Source organism: Hippopotamus amphibius, chromosome 12, assembly GCF_030028045.1.
Source record: "Hippopotamus amphibius kiboko isolate mHipAmp2 chromosome 12, mHipAmp2.hap2, whole genome shotgun sequence".
Lineage (NCBI taxonomy): Eukaryota > Metazoa > Chordata > Mammalia > Artiodactyla > Hippopotamidae > Hippopotamus > Hippopotamus amphibius.
The window spans coordinates 29,303,126-29,324,849 of record NC_080197.1 but is presented as its reverse complement, the minus strand read 5'-3'; the positions used below and the strand labels follow the sequence as shown (position 1 = coordinate 29,324,849).

Here is a 21,724-nt window from a genome sequence, read left to right as displayed (position 1 = left end):
GGATTTTATTTTCAGCTGTTCCATTTGAAAGCCTTTGTTATAGGCACATATAATTTTTCAAAGCTATGACTCCTGCACCCCATACAGCTGAGGCTTCTGCCACACCATATACCTTGTTGCCTGCCTGCCAGACTGGGTTGTCGGAAACACCATTTTTTTCATGATTTCTCTTCTTTGCTTTGAACATCCAGACTGTTTCGGTTGCAAATAAGGGAAACCCTATTCAAATCAGCTTCAGCAAAAACAAATTGGTGTGTGTGTTCATGGGTGGTGGTGGTAGAATTTACTGGTTTCTGCTCTGGAAAGACAGCAGGAGTAACTCCCAGAACTAGGGTCTGAAACCAGGGACTAAAAAGAACCAACCCCCTTCCTCTCTGCCCATCTCTTCTGTGGTCCTCTCTCTCTCTCTGCTTCTCTTTGAAGATTAGTCTCTTTCTTTCCTACTGCAGGCAGGTCTCCCTCACCAGACAGCAATCATGGCCACTGGCAGCCCCAGCTTTAGGACTGCAGTAGAAGAAGCATCGAGAGGGCAATCCCAGAGGAGGGCTGTGGGTGGCTCTGTTGAGTCACATGCCCACTCACTGGGCCAATCACGTTGTTAGGATGACTATGAATTGTAATTGGCCAGGCCTGGTCACATGCCCATACCTGTGGCTAGGGTGATTATAGGGCCAGTTGGTTTCAGATAAAGAGGAATAAGAAGGCCTGCCCAGAACATAGAAAACAACCATCAGGTCACTACACTGGGCTTCTGGTTTTTTGCCATGGCAACACTAGATAAACATCCTGGCTCACTGAGATCTTTCATTGTTTTAACAATCACCTTGTGCGAAATTCCCAAGGATGGGATTACCACCATGGTGCTTGCCAGAAGCCATGTGAAATGTTTGTGTTTTCCAAATGTGTTCACATATGATACCTTATTTGTGCAAAAACTCTGAGAAGTGACAGGAGAGAAAAGAGTGACACAGAGAAGCTGAGTGACAGGTCCAGGGACACACAGTGAATGAGGGCAGGGGCGAACCCAGAGACTGAACTTCCTGACTCTCCAGTGCTTTCTCTCTCAACAACATCACAATTGAAGTTTAGACTAATTGGGGGAGGGTTTAAAGTCAGGGTCATCTCTGGCCCGTTAAGGGAGGGAGCTTCGTCTGCTGTCTACCCCTTGAAAAAGCCGGGCCAGGCCCCTGGAGGAGAAGGGCTGGCGGCACCTGCTTTCAGAGCCCGCTCGAGCTCTGATGGGGGAGGTTCCGCCACTGGACCTGGCATCCTCCCAGTGGGCACTCTCTGTGCGGAGTTCCTCCAGGACACTGTGAAGATGCCTCAGTGTGAGCAGGAGTCTCTGGTCTTGGACCTGCATCTCAGCCTAGGAGAGAGAAGGAGTCTGTAAGGGGGCGGCCAGAGTGCTGGATGTTCCCCAGAAAGCCTGCTCCCATCACTGTCCCATTGGAGACAAGGCCACAACCTCATAGAAGTCATGTCCACTGAAGCCTCAGTTTCTTCATCTGTGAAGTAGAAAGCAAATTATTTGCTTTTCAAGGCTCTCTCCCCTGTTTTAGATCCCACCAGGACTTCGGGGGTGTACATAATCCCAGGAAAGGAGGGAGAGCACCAGACTTTCATCCATGGTAGTTGCTGGTGTTACTGACTGGTTCCTTCTGCTGCATAAAGTGACTGACATGCTTTCCTGATGCTCAAGTGGGGCTTCTTGGCTGGGCTTCAGATGGGAGCCCTTGTGGAGTCATGTGAATTTCCTGTGATAGAGGTTAAAAACACACTTGACTGAGAAAACAAGTCAGGGACCAGCAAGTGGAGACTCAAGGCTCATCTTCTGGCATCACGTGGAGGTAGGGGATGTTTGGGCCTGGGAGGCTGTGCCCCAGGTAGGCATCCCTTCTACCCCGACCTGTTCTCCCTCTTCATGAGTAGGAGAGAGGTACTTTATCAGGTGGAAATTGGCACTTTGGGTTCAGGTACTAAGCAGTCTCAGTGTGGTACCCAGTGATTGGGGGAGAATGGGGAGGGACTGCCACCCAGCCTCTGGATCCCCAAGGACTGTAAGAAACTGCAGCTCCTGCTGCTGGAGTCCCCTGGGCACATAAGAAGCCCTACTGGGTCAGCCCCTCCCACTGAGGCAAGGACAGGGTTGGGTCCCAGCTGGTCTGTTGCCTGGAAACCCAGACAGGTCATTTTTGGACAATCCTGTCTGTCCCTCCCCAGAAGAAGAAGATGGTGTATTGGAATACGAAGCTTGGGTGCCTTCTGCGATCCCCCAAACCACCTCCTTCTCTCTCTGGGCTGGTGTCCCCACATACTTTGGGGCACCCCTCTATTTTTGGACTTGGAGAAAACATCACAAGGAGAGGCTAAGACCTGGCTTCCTGAGAAGCTACCGAGGGGCCAAGTAACACAACTCGTAAGTTCAGGTGAGTTAATGCCCCGTGGGGTGGACCTTTACAGACAGGAAATGAGATGGGAGAGAGCTGGGCAGATAAACTTCCTCTTCTTCTTTCCGCCAGGGTGCAGATCCTCCTTCAACCCCTGCAGAGAACCCCACAGCCAGGTAAACCAGCTGCTGCAGGGCTGCTGGGCCTCTTTAGGGCTTCTTCCTAAGTGGCAGCCAGCTTGATAACATAAGCATCTCCTCAAATAGCATCAGCCTTTGCCTCCACTCCCTGTTTCCCTCACTCTCACCACTCTGGGCTTGCACCTCCAAATAAACAGTTAACACCCCAATCCTTGCAAGCCTCTGCTTTCTAGAAGACCCAGGCTAAGACAGCTGGTGTACTCCATATCCAGCCGGGTCAGGATTGTAACAGCCAACGTAGATGCGCCAAGCAGGCACTAAGGGAATTACACCATCTCTTCACCAAATTCTTACAATAACCCTTGTGAGGTTGGTACTTTTGTTAGCCCCATTTTACGATAAGGAGACTGAAGTTCAAAGAGGTAAAGCCACTTTCTAGAGGCCACACAGCTGCAGAGCTGGGTACATACCAAGACTCAGTGTAATTCCAAAACCAGTCTGGCAAGCATGGCACCCAGAGCCTCCTATGTAGGCCACGACCTACTTATCCCAGCACCTGAGGTGGCAAATGTGTGCTGTGTGGCTGGTCCCAGAGGGGTGCCTGCAGGGCCTATACCCCAGCCTGAAGCTCTGCCCCAGCCTAGGGGGCACCTGGAAGGGAGGAACCGGGGAAACCTGGAAGATAGGGGGTGAAGGTATCAGGTAAAAAGAAATGTAAAGCCTTACCAGCTCCTTTCTCAGCCACTCCAGGGTCTGCTCAAGAGTTGAGGTTGGCTCTTCTGCTGTTTTCATCTCAGTGTCCTTGGGAGAGACCTTGATGCTGACCTGATGGGCCTGAGGGACCTTTGATTTGGACAGTCTGCTACCTGCTTCAGGCTAGGAGCAGGGTCTGGCCAAGTCACTGAGGATGGAGTTAATGAGAGCAGGAAGTGGCTCACGCTGGAAAATGTAGTGTTTTTTTTTTAAAGGGCTTCAGTGCTCTGAACAGAACAAGGTTGTGGGGGGGGCAGGTCGGGGAGTGGGAAGGAGATCACTGGGGTACGTGTGCCTCAGTGCCTGCAGGGTCCAGAATCCAAATCTGATGCCAACAGGATCACAGAGACTATAAAGTTTTAAATGATAAAATTAATAATTATTATGAAAATAGGTGTCCCCTTTCTGAGGGCTTGTTTTGCTCTAAATGCTTTATATATATATACACAGATGTATAAAATCTCATTTGGGGCAGATACCACATCTGTGTCCCCCGTCCCCTCCCTCCCTCACCTATCTATAGAGTCTATAGTTAAGGGAAATGCTCACTTTCCAAGTCCCCTTTTTTCTGGATGCCCATGTGCCCCATTTCTAGCAAATGAGATCAAAGCAGAAATTTGCTGTTAGACTTCTAGGAAAATGCTACCTACCTGATAAGGAAAAATGTCAATGATGTTCTCCACTTTATTCATACTTTCTTCTACTTCCTTGTGCCTTGAATGTGGATGTGATACCTGTAACTACACATGTGAACGACAGTAACCATCCTGCAACACTAAGACAAGGGCCAAGAAAATTTCAGAGGCATTGAAATCACTCAGTCATAGAATCACCAACAGCATCTGTCTGTTATACAAGACAAGAAACTAAATTTTTAACTGGGCAAACACAGTTCTAACTGACACCCCATTTATTCTTCACAACACCCTGTGAAGTGGGTATGCTTTAATTCTCTCTTTCAACAAATACTTACTGAGCACCTACTGTGTGCCAAATTCTGCTGTAGGCTGAGAGAGGAATAGAGCCCAAAATCAGAGAGACAAAGGCTGTGCTTTCCTAGAGCTGATATCCTAGTGGAAGGAAACGAACTATAATCAAGTTAGTATTATGATGCCAATAAATAGGATCTGTTCTCATGCAGGCTTTTGAAAAATTTCATTCTATGCACTTGAACTAGGAACCTCAAACTAAGAATTAACAGTGATCCCAGATAAGGAGCTGAGGTGACCAGCAAGACAAACTCAACCCATTTTGGAAGGACTTGCCCTCAATGGGGCTACACAAGCTGTCTACAGATAAGGCTCTACTGAAGGTGAACTCAGAGCCCCAGATTACAAACCACGCAAGGAAACTATCCACCATAAGTGAGAGTCATCAGACACCAGCAACAACAGGATTAGACCCCACTTCTCCTAAGAACTTCAGATGAGATAACCAAAAAGTATTTTGGAAAGAAATGAAGTCATACAAAAGAATTCAAAAACATAAGAAAGAAGACACTATTTTTAAAGGCAGATTTGAAAAAGAACTAAATAGAATTTATAGCAGTAAAAATCATAGTAAATATTTGTAAATTAAAGAAAAAAAGAGTGTACATGTAAGTGTAGTCCCAGAAGACAGAGTTAGGGCAGTGGGTATAGGACATAGGGAGCCAGATTGGGATTCAGTAGGAGGAAAGTGTTGCTTAGAATTTTTCCAAGCAGTGGGCACTCAGTCAGTGGAGTGTGGAAGCACAGCCTAGATGATCAGGGAGGCTGGAGAAGGGTCTCCACTGGCTCAGAGATGGGACCTGCAGCATCCTTCCAAGTGTGAGACTGACTGGGCAGGGAAAGGGTCCAGGACACTGTATAGGAAGCCAGGACAGCTGGGTTCTAACCCATTTCTACCAAATGGTCTATGTGAGCTTGGGCCTCATCCTTTCCTTCTTAAGCATAATGAGGCTCAAAATAGTGACAAAAATGAGTTGCAAGAAGCATTTCTTGTAGTCCAGAGTCTACAGTTTGAGATGCATTTTGAGTGCACACACAGAGAAAATTTTATACGCAATTTCTCCTAGTTTAGCTGTCATTCTTTTTTTTAAATTAATTAATTGGCTGCGTTGGGTCTTCATTGCTGCACGTGGGCTTTCTCTAGTTGCAGCAAGCGGGGGCTACTCTTCATTGTAGTGCGTGGGCTCCTCATTGTGGTGGCTTCTCTTGTTGTGGAGCACAGGCTCTAGGTGTGTGAGCTTCAGTAGTTGTGGCACACGGGCTCAACAGTTGTGGCTTGAGGGCTCTAGAGTGCAGGCTCAATAGCTGTGGTGCATGGGCTTAGTTGCTCCGCAGCATATGGGGTCTTCCTGGAGCAGGGATTGAACCCATGTCCCCTGCATTGGCAGGAGGATTCTTAACCACTGTGCCACCTAGGAAGTCCCTAGCTGTCAATCTTTAGAACCAAAGAGGATCCAAGAAACTCTTGCTTGCCACATTCACACCCCTTCTGAACACAGGGGCCAGAAATGATTGCTTCCAGGCAGGTCACCAGGCTTTGTGTCACTTGACACTGCAATTATGGGACAACTGCCTGAATCAGAAATGGATGTCCCAGCCCAAAGTAGCCACCTGTAGACTGGACCGGAGGGAGATCTTTGGCTTGTGGGTGACTGTATAAAAGCAGCTGTGTTCTGCGTGGTGACCAAATGATCCAATCAGACCTTCTCTCAGAGAACTTGAATTTGCCCATTTAGAGGGGTTAGATTGTCACAAGAATACTGTGTAATGAAACTCTCCAAAACTCCATACTTTCAAGCAACAATTGTTTATTTTTTCTCTTGAGTTTGTGGTTTGGCTAAGATAGTCTGCATCAGGCTTCAGATGTGCAGAGCTGAGCCTTTGCCATGGGTCTCTTGTCCTCCTCCTGGAATCATTGGGCTTCTGGGGCAAGTTCTTCTCTTGGCAATGGCAGAGAATAAGAGAGCAAGTGGAACCATGTGAGGCCTCTTAAGGCTTAAGCTCAGAACAATCAAACTGTCACCTCTGCCATGTAAGTAAAGTGAGTCATGCAGCCAAGCCCCAAATTAAGAGGCCAGGATGTATTCTCTGCCTATGAAGAGATCATGCCACATGTGTGGAGTTAAGGAGGAATGAAGGAGGGGGGCTGGCAATTGCCACCGTGTCAGCCTTAACTGCCATGTATACTTTTACATGAAAGAGAAATGAGTTCTGTTTTATTAGATGCACTATCATTTTGGGTCTGTTTATTACAGGGGTCAAACCAACATCCTAAAAATATAGCAGCAGAGCTAGTGGGGGAAGCCAGGTTCCTTGATTTCCCCCACTCAGGCCCTTCCATAATGCCCCCACCTATATATTTTATTCTTTTCCAAGTGTTTTCTTGTTCATGACCTGATCTGCTCCTGACAACAGCTCTACAAAGTCCATAGCAGGGAGAGGACTTCCGTGATGCTCACTGGGCAGACAGGGAACCTAAGATGCAAGAGTAGTAGGTAACCTGGCCTGAGACACATGGGCAAAGTTATTTCCAACTCTTGGATGGGGTAGGTGGGCTTAGTGATGTTTCTGAGCTCTGACTCCATATCTGACTCCTAATCTAGGGCCCTACTCACCCTTGAGGGCTGTCCCTCTTTTATCCTGGGCACCTTAGCCCTCATCCCTACTTTGTAAAATACAAATGAGGTGGAGGTTTAGCAGAGAGTAGCTTCTACATGGTGAGAGCCCTTAAACTCACCTTTCCTACCTTGCAAGCACATGCCATCATGGTGGCCAGGGGAGCACAGGGATGGAGGAATAGTTGACTTGGGGTCCCAACACCACCTCTTCTTCTGTGCTGTTTATCCCCTTCAAACAGGCCGTCCCTTCAATCCAGATAGCAAGGCTGGTAATCTGATCATCTGTCTTCTGCCTGTGCTCTTTATTTGTGTACTCATGGGTCCTGAACACATGTCATGCACCTCTATGTCCTGTAGCAAATGCTGCCAGGGCCCCACCCACATCCCCCTGACATTCCCCTTCTCCATACGCGCCCAGCACTTCCTACTACAAAGCACATCTGACTCTCTGCTTAAGGAACATGTTTGACCTTGACCTGTGCAGAGGACAGGCTAGAAGTCCAGCAGGACTGAGTCCCAGTTGCCCCCAGCAGCCATGTGCTCATCAATGTACCTGCTGTACGTCGGAAGCCTTCCCTTCCACGTCTAACTTCCCTGCTCCTCTACAGTGCTTCCTGGGACCACCTCCCAGATAAACCACTTTCCCTCAAATTCTTATCTCAGGTTTGTTTCTGGGGGAACTCAACCTACAACACATCCTATCCATGTGTGCCCTGTACACGAGTCCCATGCACCTCTTCTGAGCCCGAGCATCCTGTGTACGAATATTCTAGCCTATCTGCTCCTATACGCACACCTATACACACCCGTCCCATGCCCAGGCACCCAGTACACAGCCCTCTGTCCTTATGTCAGGGAAGCAATGACTATGACCCTGATGAGGTGGTGGAGACTCTGGAAGCAGAGTGGGACGGTGGGTGGGGAAAGTGTTTCTTGGCCCCAACTAGCCTTGGGCATGACTCTGAGGCAAGTTGCCTGATTGAGTTGAGCCCTAATTTCCCCCTCAAGTGAATGAGTGGGAGATAAAACTGAATGGGTAGGGAGAGTAGGCATGCAGCCCATCAGCCCTGGGACCTTATCCGAGGTCCCCAAATCCACTTGGTTGTCAAGGCCCTTGGTTCTGGTTGTACTTCTACTATCCCTCAGTGTGGCCATGGAACAACCTCTTCTCACTTTGGCACTCAATTTTCCCAAATGTAAAAAGGGGGATTAGGAATTCCCTGGCAGTCCAGCGGTTAGGACTCAGTGTTTCACTCTGGTGGCCTGGGTTCAATTCCTGGTCGGGGAACTAAGATCCTACAAGCCTCGTGGTACGGTCAAAAAAAAAAAAAAAAAAGGAGGAGGCGGGGGATAACATTAACAGCTCAGGGATTCTGCACGTGCTTTGAAAGTTACGATGGTACTCAGTGGAGTGATTATCAGCGCAGAGTTGGGGTCTGGATTTGAATCCCAGAAATGTCGTAAACTGGCTGTGTGACCTTGGGAAAGTTACTAACCACTTTTGCCTCCACTTCCTCACCTTAAAATGGAGATAATAATAGCACCTGTGTGATAAGGTGGTTATGATAATTGAGTTAATATTTGTAAAGCACTTAGAATATTGCTTGGCATATGGAGAAGCCTACATAAGTGTCAATTAAAATAAACACACAAGTAATTCACTACTATTACTTCATCCCTGAGCCTGTTAAGAGTTGTTCCCTCTTCCAGGAATATTTTTCCTTTCTCCCCCTTTCTTCCTCTAGCGAAACTTCAAGCTTGCCTGGGTTATTCTTTCATATCACCCTCCTGGACACACTGAGGGCTGTATCCAGAGTTTTCTCACCTGGAACACAGGAGATCGGATTGGATCTGTATTTTTCAAACTTCAGCTACTCATATACCTCTTCCTAGTTTTTGCCTACCACCTCTAATCTGATTTACTTATATTTGTCTTTAAACTGATCATATTAGATAGGAAAGTTCTTCTGAGTGACAGAAAATTCCAGGTAATAGTAGCTTATACAATAGTTTATTTCTCTAACAAGTAAACGTATGAGAAAGTATCCCAGACTGGTGTTTCCATAGTTGTCTGGATCCAGATTCCTTCAATTTTGTTGCTCCTCCATCCTAACATGCTTCCAGCTTATGGTCCAAAACGACTGCTCCAGCGCCAGCCATCAGGCCTGCATCCTGGCAGCAGGAATGACAGAAAGGGGAGAAGGAGAGCACATCCCCTTCCTTTAAAAACATAATACATTTTGTGCACACCTCCTCCTTTGATATTCTAATGGCTTATTGTCCACTTCGTCATACGTAACTGCAAGGGAGGCTGGGAAATGGAATCCTTATTCTGAGTGCACTGTGCTAGCTATTGGTCAACAAGTCCATGCCAGTGGAAGAGAGGGAAAATTGATAGTGGAGGAAGCCAGCAGAATATGTTGCTCCAACTTATATAGACTCATATTTTTTTCTGTCCTCACTCTAAGTGATATTACCCATGATATCTTTAGTTTCATGAGCTAGTTATCTATTTTTCTAAAACACGTTAAAATAAAACAAATACCTAGCCATTAAAATGAATACAAATGCTTATGGGTGTGTGTGTATATAGATACAGTATAGATGGTGGGAAACTGTTACTGCCTTCAGTGATCCATGCCTCTTAGTATTCATACACTTAGGTAGATCCCTCCCCTTGAATCTGGGCTGGTCTGTGACCTTCATTAAAGCAATAGAATGCAGCAGAAGTGACACTGTGCTTCTTCCCTCAGATTTAGGAAGCTCCAACAGCTTCTTCTTTCATACACTGGGAAAGTTGAGTGCCGTATAAAAACCCCGACTACCTTGAGACCACCGTTGTATAAGGAAGCCCAAGCTAGTCACTTGGAGAGTGTGGTGGATACCAGAAAAACCCATGGCCAGTTCCCAGATGTTTTGTACCACCCCAGCTGACACCATGTACAGCAGAATTGAGCTGTTCCCACTGAGTCCAGCCCAAACTGCAACATGGGGCAAATAAATTATTTTAAGCTGATACATTTTGGGGTGCAACAATAGATAACCAAAACACATTTATCTATATAACACCAAAAATCATGTTATGTACCACTACCCTTTGGAAAATTCTGGATTAAGTGATATTCTAATATTCTACAAGAACATTGTCTTACAGACCCACACGTCTCATACATATGCAATTGCAGCGAATTGATTGAGGACTTATCATATGCCAACATGACCACAATAACCTCCCGATGGTCTCTGCTTTCTCTCTTGTCCCCTTGCACCTGGGAGAAGCCAGAGGGAGGATGTTTTCAAAATTCATATCTGACCATGTCACTCCCCTGCTTATCACCCACTGCAATGTCCATGAGGAGTCTCCTTAGGTTCAACTACACACTCAGACTCAACAGATGACTGTAAGTCATACTTGACACTGACCTACTGTGACGGATATGACAGGAACCTCAGCTTGCTAGCATGGCACTCAATGCTAGCATCAGGTGCTCCTTTCAGTGGGGGAGTCCCTGGTGAACATGTACCAGAGCAGTACAGGGCAGTTTCAAGGAGATGAATCCCCATCCAGTGGGTGCAGGAGTCATCCTGGCTTACAAGCTTCATGTCCCATGGGAGCCGATACCTTTGTACCTGCCCCATTACATGAGTCATCGTGCTCATGAAGCCCCAAATATGATCTCTCACCAGGTATTTATAGCTCCTCTCATCCCAGATGCAATTTACCAATCAGGGGTCTTAAAAAAAAAAAAAAAACTTTAGTTTTTAGAACACTTTTAGATTTAGAGAAAAATTGGGAAGATAGCACACAGAATTCTCATATACCCATACCCAATTTCTTCTAGTATTAACACCGTATATTAGTATGATAAATTTGTTATAATTAATGAACCAATATTGATGCATTCTTATTAGCTAAAGTCCATAGTGTATTCAGATTTCCTTAGTATTTACCTAATGTCCTTTTTTTCTGTTCTAGGATTTCATCTAGGACACCATATTACATTTAGTCATCATGCCTCTTTAAGGCTCCCTTTGGCTGTGACAGTTTCTCAGACTTTCCTTGTTTTTGACGACCCTGACAGTTTTGAGGTCAGGTGTTTTGTAAAATGTTCCTCAGCTGGGATTGGTCTGATGTTTATCTCATGGTTAGACTGGGGTTATGGGTTTTGAGAGAGAGATCCCAAGGGTAAAGTGCCATTCTCATCACATATCAAGGATACATATATCAATATAATTTGACTGTTGATGTTGACCGTGATCACCTGGCCAAGGTAATCAGGTTTGTCAGTTTCTCCCCTATAAAGTTATTCTCCACCCCTACTTCCATGCTGTATTCTCTGGCAGTCAGTATACTCAGCCCACACTTAAGAACTGGGGAGTTATGCACAGATAATAGAGAACAAACTAGTGGTGACCAGTGGGGAGTGGGGAGGGGCAACATAGGGGTGGGGAAGTGGGAGGTACAAACTGTTGTGGGTAAGAGAGGCTACAAGGATATGTTGTACAACCCAGGGGAATATAGCCAATATTTTGTAATAACTGTAAATGGAGTGTAACATTTAAAAATTGTTTTAAAAAATCTCTACACAGAAGTCTAAAGAAAGAAAAAGAATTGGGGAGTTACGTTTGCTCTTCCTTGAGGATGGAGTATTTGGAATTCTGCATCAGAGGTTTCTCTTTTCTCCCCATTTTTTTCATTTGTCATATTTTAGGTTACCATCTAATTACTTTATTTTTTTTTTTGATCAAATTTTTCTAACTCTGGCTATTAGGAGCTCTTTGAGTCAGCCCCTGTGTCCTTTGACATACCCCATCATTGTGTGTGTGTGTGTGTGTGCGTGTGTGTTGTTTGTTCCTTCCTTCCTTTCTGGCACTATCAGATGCTCTAGGCTTGTACTGTCTATTTCCTGTTCCAGTCCTAGAGTCAGCCATTTCTCCCTGGTTCCTGTTATTGGAGAGTGGTATTAGAAACCAAGATCTGGGCACCAGGTGTGCTTGCCGCCGTGCAGTATCATGCAGCTAGTTCCTCTCAGCTAACAGAGAAAGCAAATATAATGTACAGTGACTGTGTGTATATGCATTTATAGTTATCTATAATATGTATCATAAATATGTAATCATCTGTATCAATATTATGCTAAACATGAGTTCATACTGATACCTCTGATTCTAATCCATTACCACATGGATCATTCTAGGTTCCTCCTTGGGGTCATTTTTATCATAGCAATGTTGCCTAGTAACATAGTGACATATGTTTATCTGTTTCCAAGGAAACAGAGCTAGACAGTTAACCAAAGGTCAAATTCTCATGCAGAAGAGGAAAAGTTTTGTTAACCCTTTACTCACTGCTCTGGGGATAAAGAACCAACTGCTTGGCTTACAAGCATGTGCTCAGGGATAGTCCAGCTTCATCTTCCATGTTCCTTACTGAGCCCTTCAGTGCAACCACCTGGTCTCCGTCAAGCCTCACACTCACCATACTCCCTTCTACCCCAGGGCCTTTTTCCATGCCAGTCCCTCTGCTGGGCCTCTCTTCCTTGCTGTCTTTACCTGGCTGCCTCCTATTCATCCTCTCAATCTTGGTTCAGTCCTCACTTCTGCAAGGGAGCTGGAAGCCATCGCCGTCTCCCAGACAAGGCCAGCACCTTGCTGAAGGCTTGCACAGCACTATGTACCTTTGCTTTGTGGCAGTGTTACATTTGCTTATCCTTTTCTCCCACTAGAATACAATTCTAGAGGGTAGGGATGAAGTCTACCTAATTAATCAGTATGTAATAGAAGCTCAATAAATATTTTCTTATTTTCTCCATTCTTTACTCAGTTAATATTTATCAAGGGCCTCCTATGTGTTGGCTCCTTTTCTAGTGTCTGGGGATACAGCAGGGAGGGAAACAGGCAAAGCCTCTGCCTGTTGACACATATTTTAGTGATGGTGACAATAAAGAAAGAAATATGCCACTATCAGGAGTTGATAAATGCTATGGAGAAAAATTCAGAGTTAAGGAGTAAAGGGTGCTGGGACACTGCTAGTTTTAAAAGGATGGTGTGGGAAGGTGTCTCTGAGAAGGTGACATTTAAGCATAGATGTGAAGGAAGTGAAGGCGAGCTCTGGGGGTTTCAGGAAGAAGAGTGCCCCAGGCAGAAGGAACAGCAAAGACAGAGGCTCTGAGTGAGGGCTGAAGGAGGGAACCATGGACACTTTACAGGGAGTATCTCGTCTAATCCCTACAATCTTTAACTAAGTCCATTTCACAGATGAGGAAACTGAGCTCCAAGAGGGGACAAGGCCACACACCCATGAGTGGTGGAGCTGGGATTTGCTCCAGAGTCTGGTACCACAGGCAGCTTCCTTTCGAAGTCCCTAACAATAGGTCAGGCCTCTGGAAGGCAGGAAGAGACCAAAGCCCTCCCATCCCTGGAGGTCCTGCCCAGGTCTCTGTCACACTGGCCTCAAAGGACTGGGCACATGGCCTCCCGGGTGGCCTCCACTGTCCTGCTTGTCAAGGATGGCATAGGCATTTGGAGCAGGACAGGTCAGGCTTTCCCACGAGGTGGCTGAAGATTCAGGACAGGGCATCCTTGTCTGCCTGTCCTTCCAGATGGCTGACCTCTGCTGGCCCTCCCAAAGCTCCTGGAGTCTGCACTTTCATGATCTCATCGGTAGAAGCGAACACTGAGGCTCAGAGAGGTGGGAGGACTTACTTGAGGCCACGAGAGTGAGCTGGCCACGGAGACATCCAGAAACCCCATGATCTTCAGACCAAACTCCTCTCTGGACTTGGCCTGGGCCCCCAAAGAGGGAGTATCTCCTTAACTTTTGTACTCTAGGCACCTCACTTGATTCACCTTAATCTGAGTCCCTTAAAGGAGAGAAACAGTGACATCTGCCCTACTCCCCACCTGTTCACCCACACCCACCGCTGGGCTCTGGTGGGATCAGACTGGGGCCCTGTTCTCCAGGAGCTGCTCGTCTGATGAAGGAGGCTGGTACTTACTGAAAATCGCACTCTCAGAGATAAGGACAATAACGCAGGCAAAGAGAGAGCCCAGGCTGGAGGGGCCACCCCGGGGCCAGAGAGTGTGTGGGGCAGCCAGGTAGGCTTCCCAGGGGAGAGGGCACTACAGCTGGGCCTTGGAGGGAGAAGGTGTGTGTGGCCATTGGCAATGCTCCAAGATAACACCAGTCTTCGGCTGTGCACCGCAGCGTCCGGCAGAAAAAGAAGAGCAGGGAGAACAGAGGAGCGTGTGGGGGTGGGGGTGGGGGCGGTCTTCAGAGGCTTCCTTTCAGCCTTCAGGTGGCGCCCTTGAGCCACGGAGTCCCACGCGCCGGAGAAGACTATCCCGACCTAAGGACCTCGGAGAGGACCCTGGGTCCTACCTGCAGGCTGTGTGTGGGGGAGGGGGGGGAGGAGCGGAGGAAGCGTCGGGGCTTGGTGCAGTAGGGGCTCCGCAGCAGATCCGCTAAGCCGGCGGCAGAGGGAGGGGTGTCCTTCAGCACTCACCCCCGCGCCCCGCCCCTGCGCCCAGGCACCGCGGGCTGGAGGCTTCAGTTCCCTGAGCCCAGGTGCCGGCAAAACAGATCTGCCCCAAGGGGAGGGGGAAGAGGATGGAGCCATGTCCCCCCATCCTCATCCCAGTCCGTTACCCGCCTCCCAGTGCCTCCCCGCGCTAACTCTCCCGGCGCCCTCGCCGGCCGCGGGCGGAGCTCGATCCGCGGCGCTCGGCGATCGCCGGCTCCCTCCCCTTCCCGGTAGCCGGAGCCCCCAGCGGCCGTGGCCGCCTGCGTACAGCCCCGCGCGGCGCGAGCAGGTACGTGCGCCTCGGCAGCGGCTCCGGGCCGGGCCCGGCCGGGAAGGGGGCGGGAGCCGGGGAGGGCGAGGAGGAGGCGGCGGCCGGGCCCGCTCCCTCCCGGGCTGCGCCGCAGCACAGACACCGGCGGGCGGGCACCGGCTGCGGGGAGGCGGGCGGGCGCCCGGGGAGGACGCGCCCTCGCCGTTGCCCGGCGGATGCCCAGCGCCCTCGCCTCCCGCGTGGGGCGGCAGGGAGGGAGGCCCGGCACAGGTACGTACGCGAAAAGGGAACTGCGAGCGGCGGCGGGAAGCCGAGGGCCGGAGACGGGGAGGGGCGGCCAAGGAGAGCTAGCCTGACCTCGCGGCCCGGCCGAAGGACACGCGGCGAGGGGACCCGGGCGCGCGCCGGTCGTCGCAGATGCCGGCCTCCCTGGGCCGCCTGGTCGCCTGGCTACCGGCGCCGCTCGGCCGGGTCGGCCTGGCTCGGCTCGGCGGCGTTTGTGGTCAAGGGCAGGAGCAGGGGGTGTGAGCTGCGGGCTGGCGGGCGCGCGGGTGCGGCGGGCAGCCGGGGTGCTGGGGCTTTCTGCGCGGAACTTTGGGTGCAAGAGCGTGGACGTATCTGAGCGCCCGAGGCTCTGTGTACGACTCGTGCGTGTGTCTATCGATTGGGTTTTGTGAAGCTTATCCACTCCCGCTGTGCGTCTGACTCCCCGCGTTAGTGCACGCCGGTGGGTGGCGTGATGGGCCTGGGGGGATCTTGGTGAATCTTAGCAGTCCTGAGGGTAGTAAACTCTGTGTGTGTGTGTGTGTGTGTGTGTGTGTGTGTGTGTGTGTGTGTGTGTGTAACCAGCTCTATCCCTTCCTGGGGTGTGGGTACCAATGTGGTCTGTGGATCTGTGGGTCACGCTGCGTGGCTTCCCGCGTCTGTGAATGTTGCATGTGGAAAAGGCCCCTGGGGTCATGAGTATGGAACTGGGGTGGGCCTTCCAGGTCCCGTTGGACTGCAGATGAAACTGGAGTGTTACTGGTACAGTTGCGAGGTGTGAGCAGTGGACACCCGCATCATTGTCAGCTTGTCTGTTTCTGCTTATGTTTTGGATAATTGACTGGGCATGCCCTTGTAAGTGGTGGGTGTCTCTGTGTGTCAGAGACATAGCAACTCTGGGTAAGAGGGAACCTCCTTTTCCTCCACCCTCTTCCTAACTCTGCTGGCATCCTGAGGAAAAAAGTTTTGGGTTCCTGCCAGGTGAAAGAGCCCTACTCCAAGAATTTGGGTGCCCTGGGTTTCTTCTGGGTTATGGAGGTGTCAATGTGCTGGTCTGGGAAGGGGATTCCTGGGCCACTCCAGGGGCTGAATTCTGTGGAGGATACAGAAGACCTGGGTGGGGGGAACCACATCTGCACACCAACTGGTCAGGAGTGGTCACTGCCAGTCCCTGTTACTGGCTGGGCACTCAGGAAAATGCTTTTGGTGCCAAAAGAAAAAAAAAAAAAGCCAAAGAACACACCTCTTCTCTTGGTTTACTGGAAAGTGGGAGCAGTTTGGGCAGAGCCTGACCCTGAGTAGGCACTTCCCACCCCGTGTGTGGGAAGGACTGTCTGCCTGGGCAGGTTACCAAACCATTCCTGAGGGCTGGCTGTGGTCCAAGCCCTGTGCAGGGGGTTGCAGACCCAGACATATCCCTGCCCTCAAGCTGCTCATGGTTGCTGTTGAACAGTGGGACAAAGTAGAGAATCAACAAGTGAGGCCTGGAAGTCCAGGGAGAGAGGGCAGAATGATGCCACTGGTGCAGGAGTGTGTAGGTTTGCAGGCTTTTAGGGGATAACAGTTCTTGGGGAACCCGCATTCGACTCCTGGCCCCCATATGCATGCCATGGGATCTTGGCCACATTTTGTAAAATTGAGATAGTAATACCTGATCGTGGGGCTCGTGAGGGTTATACAAGATACTCCTGAGTGAAGTGCCCGCAACAGGGCCCAAGAGGGAGTGTAGGTGCTCAGTAAACATTAAATTGGAGCTCAGGAAAAAGGGACATGGTGACAGAGGTGGGTTGTAAGTGGAAACAGGCTTTGTACTCAGATGAAAGGCCCTGTGCGTGCTAAGGGGAGGTGTCTGATGCAAGTCCATGTTGGAAGGAAGTTCAGAGAGATAGAAAAATGTGCCTTCCTACACTGAGGCTCTTTGAATTTCATTCATTCATTCACTTCATTCATTTTCACTTCATTCATTTGCTCATATCCTCTCTCTCTCTCTCTCTCTCACACACACAAACACACACACACACTGAAGCACAGAGCACTGGAGAATAAACTCAGGAGTTCAAAGAAAGGTCTAGAATCCTGTGTATGGTTGTGTAGACACACTAGGGCATGTGAGCCACTCTGCACCTGGGGGTCTTTGTGCAGTGTGGGGACTTGGGTCTATGTGGGTCTGTCCTTGGGTATGTACAGGGTAGTTCTGCTGTGGGATCAGGAGTTCTGCACGCCCGTGGGGCCTGTCGGGGAGCACCAGATCTGCCTGAGGGAGGACTCCATCATCAGCCCCAGCTGAGTGTGGCTGTGAGGGAATGGGGGCTAGGGTGGTGAGATTCTTCCCTTTTGCAAGAGGAGCCAGGCATCCAAGGTTTAAAGTGTAAAATCTTTTGCTTTTTATACACTGGCAACTGCTTTACAAAAATACAAATGAATAGGCCAGAAACAAAAAAAAGCAAAAATTTCTATGAGCCAAATATGGCCTGTGGGCTGTAAGCTGGTATCCTCTGGCACCTGTGCTATCTGTCTGTCTGTGTGGGTGTGTGTTCAGGTACTTGGGTGGGGTGTTGCCTCTTTGAGCAGAGAGTATCCACCGCTTCCCTCCTCTCCCAGCTCCCCTTCTGTGGTCCACATCCAGGTCCTCCCATCTTCTATTTACATAAAGGCATTTGGCCTTGACCTCAGTCATGGCTTTCAAATACGCTTATTCCTCTTTGCCCTCTCAGCCTCCATGCCTCCCCTGGCCATGTTGGGCTCCTCCCTGGACCCCTTGCCTCCACTCTGCTCCTTCCCATCCTGTCTGTCTTCCATGCAGTAGCCAGAGAGAGCTTTCCAAAACCTAGGCAGATGTTAGCCCTCCCAGCCCCAACACCTTGCCTCCATGGATCCTTGGCCTGGTTTTCAGAGTCCTTAGCAAGCTGGTCCCAGCTGACCTCCAAGGCACCCTTCTTCCTCTCCAGAATGCCCTTGTCCCCTCTCACTGATGGGAAATTTCCCACTCATCCTCTGAGGTTTGGCTCAAATGCCACCAACTCCTAGAAGCTTCCCTAACTTTCTCCTCTTTGTTCTTACAACCACCTTCATCTCTACCCCTTCCCCTGCCCCCAGTCATCCTCACTTCACCACAACAGTGTCCATTAATTGAACTGGTGAGGGCTTACATGCCTTACTTTATGAAATCCTCACATCAACCCCATGAGGGACGCATTTTGCTTATTCCCATTTAGCAGGTGAGAAAATTGAGTCTGGAAATGTCACCTCACTTGCCCAGACTCCAGTGGTGAGGCTGGGATTAGAACCTGATATCTACTGTATTTAAATTCCCTCCATCATAATAATAGCTCACTGCAGATACTCACTGAGCACTTACTATTCTGAGTACTTTATATGGACTATCTCAACCCCTATATCAGCCTGTTAAGTAGGGAATAGTAGTTATCACTGTCATTTAATATATGGGGAAACGGAGGCCCAGAGAAGATAAGGGAATTGCCCAAAGCCACATGCCCGCCAGTGGTGAAGCGGGATCTCAGCACGGATTGGGTCTCACTGCTCTGTCATTGTCTTATTCCCTGCCTCCCCCTCTGGCTGGCAGGCTTCCCCAGGTGAGAACTGGGCCTGACTCACCTTCACATCGCTCGGGGCCTTGTGTGATGTCCGGCACCAGCAGGCCCTTGGTAGAGGTTTGCTAATTCCACTGACTTTCTGTTTTCTCTTCTAGCTGCCAAGGGGCCAAGGGATGAGCTGGGGCCCGCCTTGCCAATGGCATCTCCCCCTGGTCTGGAACTGAAGACACTGAGCAATGGTCCCCAGGCCCCAAGGAGACCAGCTCCTCTGGGTCCAGCGGCCCCACCCAGGGAGGGTGTGGAGAATGCCTGCTTCTCCTCGGAGGAGCATGAGACCCATTTCCAGAACCCTGGAGATGCCAGACTGGGCAGCTCCCCCAGCCCCCCCGGGGGCATCCCGTCATGGCCTCGATCCCAGAGGGACGATCTATCCCTGCCTTCAGAAGAGGGGCCAGGCCTGGAGCCTGTGAGCCGCCCGGTGGATTATGGCTTCGTTTCTGCTCTGGTTTTCCTGGTGAGCGGGATCCTCCTGGTGGTGACCGCGTACGCCATCCCTCGTGAGGCCCGCGTCAACCCGGACACAGTGTCGGCACGGGAGATGGAACGACTGGAAATGTACTATGCGCGCCTGGGCTCACACCTGGACAAGTGCATCATCGCGGGCCTGGGGCTGCTCACGGTGGGCGGCATGCTCTTGTCTGTGCTGCTGATGGTCTCCCTGTGCAAGGGCGAGCTATACCGCCGGCCGACCTTCGTCCCTGGCAGGGGCTCCAGAAAGACCTACGGCTCCATTAACCTGCGCATGAGACAGCTCAGTGGGGATGGGGGCCAGGCCCTGGTGGAGAACGAAGTCGTCCAGGTCTCAGAGACCAGCCACACCCTCCAGGGGTCTTAAGTAAGAGCCTACTCTATCTGGCTGCTTCAGCTTCAGGGCTAAAAGGTCCCCAAGCCTGGGGTTTCGGACTGAGCTCCACATAGGGCCCCGTGGAAGGAGTCGTGGGTGATGGAGGGAGAGCTTGGGGCCTGGCCCAGGCTTCCCTTGGAAGAACGGCCTCCTGATCTGTTTTGTAGCTTGAGGTTTTGCATAAGGTTTTGTTTGAAGGATGGCTTCTGCTGCTAAAAATACAAAAGTTTGGAAACTGCTGCCCTTGGAGGATGAGGTTTCTTGGCATTTCCGAGGATTGAGAGCTGTTTGAAAGGCTGCCCATCCTGTCCCCGTGCCTTGGGGAATTCCGGGATCTCTGCTGTCATCAGCCATGTATGGGTGTTGGGAGACCTTGGAAGGACCCCTTTCAGCCCTGACCGTCTAAGGTGGGAGGTGGCTTCATGATGAGGGGAGAAGTCAGCCCTGGGACAACCGTCCCTCTCCAGGCCTCAGTCACCCTGGCTGTGATGTGACAGGGATGGCCCTTCCAGGTGTGCCCTATGAGGAATGGGAGCCCAGTTTCTGCATCTAGCCACTCCTGCAAGGGAGGAGAGTGTCTGGCAGGTGCTGACCATTCTCCGTGCCATTTTCTGACCCGGTGTTGGTGGTTACCACTGTCACACAGCCAGCATCTCACACGGTCCTGCTAAAGGACCCCCTAAGTCCTCAGGTTAGATCGGGCTAAATCCAATGTTTGCTACAGCCTTTTTTCGGTCTTGGGATGAATTACCTGCAGTGACTAAATCTTAGCACACATTTTACAAAGTCATGTGCACAGTTTTCACTAACTCCCTGGATGGGGGGGGGGGGGTCTTTCAAACAAGAAAGGGTGAGGGCTTTGTTGTATTTCTGTAGTCACAGTGTGGGCCTCCATTACCTCCCCTTCCTCAATAGTATGTCTCTTAAGGCCTGACCTTATTCTGGTAACAGAAAAATTTTTTTAAATGCTGAATTTGTAACCTTCCTTCCCCAACTCCCCTAGCAGTAAAGTGCAGCCCCAATTTATTTGGGGAGAAATCAGATACACTCTGGTGGCTTGGAAATTCTAGCCACATTGACCACCGTTTGTTCTGTTTCTCTTGTGGACTGTTTGCAGGCTCCGTCCAGACTCTCTTTAAACTACTGGCAAGGAAAGGAAGGGGGCCCTAGTGGGCAAGGAGATAAAGGTGTTTGAGGACTAGGGGAGGGCATCATCCATTCCACAAGGCCCTAGAGGGCTTTGAGAGTACATGCCTTCTAGGCCACTGGAGTGAAGTCTCTATAAAGGGGTCATTTCAGTGAGCCCCCGAGCCCATGCAGGTCCTATGTACTCCATCTCAGTTGGCCATGTGGGCCATTGATCCTAAGTGACTCTTGGGAGTGGGAGGGTAGGGTGGGCATGGGGTCTGTAGGCTAGAGCAGCCCTGATTATCTGAAACCTGAGCCTTCAGTCCGGTGAGTTGAACATCTGGGCAGTGTAACATCATAGCTGCTATGATGGATCAAATATCTGCTCCTGCTGGCAGGTTTTACCAGGAGCAGGGGGCTGGGGGAGGGCTGGAGGGGACAAGGGCTCTTCAGCTCGGCCTGCCAGGTTCTGTTCCTGGTGTTTAAGAGGTGTGGTTTGAAAAGGACAAAGCCTCAAGATGGTGAAAGATTCACAAGTCAAGGCTCCGAGCAAGGAGTAGATGTGGAAAGTGGAATGAGCCGTTTTAGGTAGTATAATTGAACATCCCAAATGATGGGCTCAGGCCTCTCAAATCCGTAATGATAATAATAAAAATATCAACCCAGGCCAGATGCATTATTGTGACAGTGGGGGACTCATTTGGAGACTAAACCTGTTGAGTGCGTGCATCTGGGACCATCAATTCCTATCAGTTTAAATGCAGTGAATTGTTTTTAGGGGCTAAATCTGTTAGAAGCTTAAATCCCAGGAATCTCAGGTTTCCTCTAAGCCAGAGAAGCCTGCTTTGCATCCTAATGCAGAAACTCCTTTAGAAAATGTATAAAATGGATGGAGGCAGTCATTACTTTGTCAGTGAGTTAAGAAAATTTGAGCGACGCCAAAAACATTTCCCCAAGATTGCAGCTGAGATCTCCCAGCCAGTGGATCAGAAACAGGGTCAGGAGGGAGCATGGTGTGGGGTGCCAAGAACTTTCTTTACAGGTTTTTGGGGGGTAGGTGTGAAGTGGTCCCAAGGGATCCTGTGGTAGCTGGAATGTGCCTCACCTGCAGGAACTCACTCTCCCACCCAACAGGCTACTAGGGTCCCCAAACCTCGCTTTTCCTGGTGTTTGAGAACAGGTATTGATTTTGG

The 21,724-nt window shown here is 49.8% G+C and overlaps 2 protein-coding genes across 5 annotated transcripts; one reads left to right on the top strand and one right to left on the bottom strand.

Moving 5' to 3' along the window:
* Positions 1-1,132: 1,132 nt before the first annotated feature.
* On the bottom strand, positions 1,133-3,972 carry C12H20orf202 (chromosome 12 C20orf202 homolog). The gene is given in 3 exon segments (XM_057704065.1): positions 1,133-1,366; positions 3,254-3,466; positions 3,931-3,972. Coding segments are annotated over 3 exon segments (489 nt in total).
* TMEM74B (transmembrane protein 74B) lies at positions 2,229-20,643 on the top strand. Of its 4 annotated transcripts, XM_057702986.1 has the most exons (3): positions 2,315-2,426; positions 2,520-2,563; positions 18,655-20,643. In XM_057702986.1, the coding sequence occupies exon 3, from the start codon at positions 18,696-18,698 to the stop codon at positions 19,392-19,394; it is 699 nt and encodes a 232-aa protein (XP_057558969.1). In that variant the 5' UTR covers positions 2,315-2,426; positions 2,520-2,563; positions 18,655-18,695; the 3' UTR covers positions 19,395-20,643. The 4 variants fall into 4 exon arrangements, with proteins under 4 accessions (XP_057558970.1, XP_057558969.1, XP_057558968.1 ...); XM_057702987.1 differs by lacking the exon at positions 2,520-2,563 and having other exon boundaries at positions 2,229-2,426; XM_057702985.1 differs by lacking the exons at positions 2,315-2,426; positions 2,520-2,563 and adding an exon at positions 14,355-14,699.
* Positions 20,644-21,724: the final 1,081 nt, after the last annotated feature.